At 30.9% G+C, this 5,025-nt stretch overlaps 1 protein-coding gene across 1 annotated transcript in view; it reads left to right on the forward strand.

Moving 5' to 3' along the window:
- The first annotated feature begins 1,924 nt into the window (after positions 1–1,924).
- The window catches only part of LOC117169154, a 51,563-nt gene continuing 48,462 nt past the window's right edge, over positions 1,925–5,025 (forward strand). Inside the window, exon 1 of the mRNA XM_033355367.1 lies at positions 1,925–2,102. Coding sequence (XP_033211258.1) covers positions 1,984–2,102 — 119 coding nt within the window. The 5' untranslated portion in view covers positions 1,925–1,983. The remainder of the gene's footprint in view (positions 2,103–5,025) is intronic.

The raw sequence follows: 5,025 nt of genomic DNA on the forward strand, positions 1-5,025 counted from the left end.
TTTTATTATTTATGTAAAACATAAATTATGTATAGTAAGAGAGGGGGGGTTGTACGGGTCGTTACAGGTTTGAGGGGGTTCTTGGAGAGAACTGGTAATCTGTTACGTAATTTAAGTATGGCTCTACAATATAAGAAACGCAGTTTTTTCTTTTTCTCATATTCTCTAATAGTTTCTGCTTATACAAGGAAAGAATCCTATCAGTTGTAGGTGAACCAAACGATTTTGGAGGACGTTAGAATTTTCTTCAAGGATCGAAATATTTTAGTATTATACCATTCACAATTAAGCCATTATTTGCCTTTCGTGGTGTAGGCGTGACTCACTGAGCGTGGAAGCGAGTAATGTAAGGAAAGTGGTGTAGATCTTTAAGAGTTAAGATTGATCTAGAATAATTCTCGCTATTTACATTCTCGTCAGAGAAGGTATTAGATTTATGTAAAATTGGTTCCCCCAGTTTTTGTCAAATGTCCACGTTTTTAGACCCCCTGAATCCGAAAAACAGATTTTTACGATTGTGTTTGACGCCTAATTAACAATTAAGTTTCGTTTGCGCATGTCAAATATAATTTAAAATACTGTTGCGTACACGTCTCGCTTGAATAAATACAATTTTGTATGCCAGCTCTTGAATTTTTCTTAATTTCATTATGCATATTAATGTTACATTTATCTAAACCTTAAAGTAAAAAACGTGATGAATGAAATTCTGTAGAAAATTCAGATCAAATTCAGATAGAAGAAATTCATTTTACCTTCATTGCGAAATACCTTAAAAATGCATTTTTTACGTTTCATTCATATTTAAAAAATATGAAAAGTACATTGTTGGATGAATTCACATTTTAATAATGAGAATAATAACTGGCAAATTCTAAGAAATTGTATGTTGATTAAAAAAATTCCATTCATTTATATTGAATTTATGGAAAGTTCTTCCTTTGAAAAGAAAAACTTCTGTAAATCATAATAAACGTGTTTAGAAAATTCGATAAGAACAGAAATAAATATTGAAATTCACCCATATCATGGTATACTCATTCCCAGTAATCTACCGAGAGTCCTAGACTTCTAGAGACCTAGGACCTAGAGACTTCCCGCCTATATTTATACTTTTTACAACCTCAGGCCTGACTGTTTCAAAGGATAGTTTCCCGAACGATGAATGGGCTAGGTGCATTACAGATTAGAGTCCCAAATATTTTCTACGCCACAGGCGTAAACCTGTCAAATCTTACAAGGGGTCGTCCCACCGTACTCCAGATGCGCTAGAGACTATTTACTTGCAAAATACCGATGGGTTTTACGCCATTGGCATATTACAAATTTAAGATGGTTAATATTTCTTAATGAAGCTTTACATTCTTGATGTAATAATTACCATACGATTTTATTAAAAATGGTTAAAGATCTAGCACGTCAAAGTATGTCCATTCAAAAATGTGCACTAACTTATTTAAGTACAATTGTTTTTGACTTAAATTGACACTATTAAAGGCTGACATTATTAAAACTTAAAATGACATTATTAAAAGAACGGTTAAATGCCATAGAAATCGGAACAATTTCACAGATTTCGCAAAGACTTCGCATAGATTTAAAAGATTTTATAAAGTCTTCTATTATTCGACAATTAAAATTTTAAAGATATCTGGTCGATTTAAAAGACTGCATAAAGACTTCAATTATTTTAAAAAGATTTCATGAAGGTTTTATGAATTTAACAAATATCATCAAATATTTTAAAAGTATTTCAAATAATTGAAAAATTGAAAAAAGTCATTTTTTAAAAACAAATTTTTAAATTTCGCGGTGGTTCTACTGCGCAACTGTCTGCTGCGCTTCGCACCTAGCGCACATTCAACTTTAAACTTGTTTATAAAAAGAATGCTCGTGTAGCGTGTAGACCTATAATAGGCTGGCATGGTAGAAGTTTTTACTTATTTGCATTAGAAAGTGTCGTTATATAGTGATTACAATGTAATGGCCCAGTTATTTGATTTGAACTTATGTGTATTGTGCCAAAAGAAAAAAAATGTTAATAAGAATCTTGAAAGCACTGAAAATGGCTGCGAAAATATCAGAAATGCTGTTATTCGAGTGTAAGTAAATAATATTACCTTGTAATTTATTTCTTTATGAAAGAAATATTAGTAGTTCCTATTAATTGATATGAAAAATGTGAGAGCAGTTTGCTGTGAAATAAATGTAAATATTCAACATGTGCAATCTATGAAAAAAATTTTTTTTACTGCAATCCCAATATCCAAAGAATTGTATTTATTGACAACGAAAAATTTCGAAAATAAGTAAATATAGGTAAAAATTAGTCGCAATAGAAGTAGCAATAATGTTGATGCCATTGCGCAACGAAATGCTCGCCGAGGCGCGAGTGACGTAGGGATAAACATACACGTCCATGTCAGCCGCTCGCGCTCGAAAACCCTTGAACTTTCAACTCGTCTCACTCTAAAGTTATTTGTTTAAGCGAATCGGAAATATTTTTTAATAATAATATACATGTTAAGGAAATATGACGTGGACTTGAGTTATAAAAAAAGTGTTCAGGGTTCTCCTGGCCTAGTGTCAAAAATTGAAAAAATGGCATTTTTCAAAACTTTACCAATTTTTTTCTCAGAAACTAAGGGTCTGAGATAAAAATTACTAAGAAGCTTTTCTTTTCAAAATCTGCTGAAGAAACCGAAAATATTTTTTATTTGCCGAAAAAGTCAATTTTTCTATTTGTTATTAAAAAAATGTTAATAACAATTAAACGACCACTCGGGCGACGAGCCACCCAAAAAATTTGGATTCAGCGGGTCAAAATACATAAGAAAAACCTTGGTGGCTGCATCCGAATTGAAAAGGCTACCAGGGTGTACCTGGCTCCTAGACTAAGTTGAAAAAATCCATAAAGCCAAAGCTTATTTAAATAATTAAGTTTAAAGGAGTAGATTTGATACATTTTTTTAATTTATTATTTTATTATGTATAATTGTTACCAACTCCGATCTTCTCTACCGACTTTATCAAATTGTACCCTGTTTTACCAAGTGAATAGCAGGTAAGCCACCTTTCGTTTTAGTTCCCGAAAAATAACAATAAGGCAAAAAGGGCGCGCTTTTGGACCTTTAATTTTAGTTCCCGGAAGACTAAGGCAAACAGGGCGCGCTGCGGTAAGTCGGTCGAAATCAAATACGCGGCATAAGCAATCTCCCACCTCATCTCTGCATCAATGCTTATATCTTTGACTTTGCAACCCTATGTGAAGGAGCAAGGATCTTTGGCATATTAGGTAATTATCACTGCAACCATCAGCTACCTTCACCTTGCTAAAACCCGAGGAGGAAAACAATGGATCAAATGCATGGAACAAAGCTTTATTTCTGTAATATTTTTGTAATTAATGATAGTTATAATAATTTTATTATTTCATTAAGTAGTACTTAAAAAATAATAACTACTTTTCAAATACACTCATATAAAAAAGTAGCTTTTACAAAGATATTAGCAGAAAAGTTCAAAAATGAACTGAATCCCATACATTTGGTAGCTTGTTTTCACCTCAGAAATCTACGGAGTATAGTTATCTGGAGATTGAAGTGAAAATACCTAATAGCATATCTCGTTTGGTAAAGTACAAATTCGATTTTTTTGAAGTACTCACTTGGTAAGTATCCGTTTGAACTAAGGCGCGATTGAACTAAAGCCCATTTGAACTAAAACAGTTGAATAACGCTTAATATTTTCGGCCTGTAGAAAAAGAGAAGATAGATGAAATGTTCAGTGATCCCAGATCTGAAACGAGACGTGGTCCTATACTATGACACGTCTATGTGCGTGTGAATATGGTAGGAGACGATATAAATGCATGGGTAGCGCGCGCAACCCATTTCTCCTCTTCTGAATTTGAAAACTCGAAGGTGCACGATTGCCGGTCGGAACACTTCGGCGGTTCTATTTATATCTCTATGTGCTTGGAAATAAAATGAAGAGATTGGGATTTTAATATTTTCAGATTTCGATGCTGGGCTGGCGATTCTTATGATTTGAATACTTCACGCGTCTCTTTAATGCGTGTATTTTGAGGTTACGTTACTTCAAGTATAAAACATAAATTATATAAATATTAATACTATTATATATATGTGTGTGTGTGTGCGTGTGTGTGTGTGTAATACTATGTTATAATTATGTTATATTATAATAGTATTATTTAAATCTTGATCCGCATTTGAAAGAAATTTAAGAAATTGGTGATTTTGAAATTCATCTCGTTTGGATAAAAACTCAATTATTTGATTGAAAAATTAATTATTATGTTGAAAATGTAACTATTTTGTAAAAAAGTCCTCTTTTCTATCAAAAATTCAACTACTTTGTTAAAATTTTTATTTCTTTTATTTGAAGGTTCATCTCTTTCGTTGAAAATACATTTTTGAAACTCAGAATTAATCTATACCGTTTTTGGTTAAAAAATCGTGTATTTTGTTAACAATTCGTCTTTCTTTGTAAAAATTAAATTGCTTTATGGAAAATTTATACTTTTTGATTAAAAATTACATTTTTCGGTTGAATTATCAACTGTAAATATTTTTTGGTTGCAAAGTCGTTTTGTTGTAAATGCAACTATATTGTTAAAAATTAAAATCATAATTTTTGGGTGGAAAATTCGATTATTCACTTAAAGTTGAACTACTTGGTAAAAAAATTAACTGTTTCTTTTTAAGGATTCATAATTATAGTTGAAAATTCAACTATTTGCCTTAAAATTAGGTTAAAAAATCAGCTTTTTGTAGATAATACTCTTTTTGACTTTAAAATTTAAAAATTTTTTTAAATTCAATTGACCTTTTTTAGTAGAAATTTAATCTTTTTGGTTGAAAATGTATCATTTTTGGTCAAAAATGCAAAATAAAACATTTTTCTTAAAATCTTCCGGATTCTTTTTTTTAATTTTCAAAATGTTTTCAAATACTCACTTAAAATTTATTTGTCAAAATAAAAAATCAATTTCAATGTTCT

This window comes from Belonocnema kinseyi, chromosome 3, assembly GCF_010883055.1.
Source record: "Belonocnema kinseyi isolate 2016_QV_RU_SX_M_011 chromosome 3, B_treatae_v1, whole genome shotgun sequence".
NCBI lineage: Eukaryota > Metazoa > Arthropoda > Insecta > Hymenoptera > Cynipidae > Belonocnema > Belonocnema kinseyi.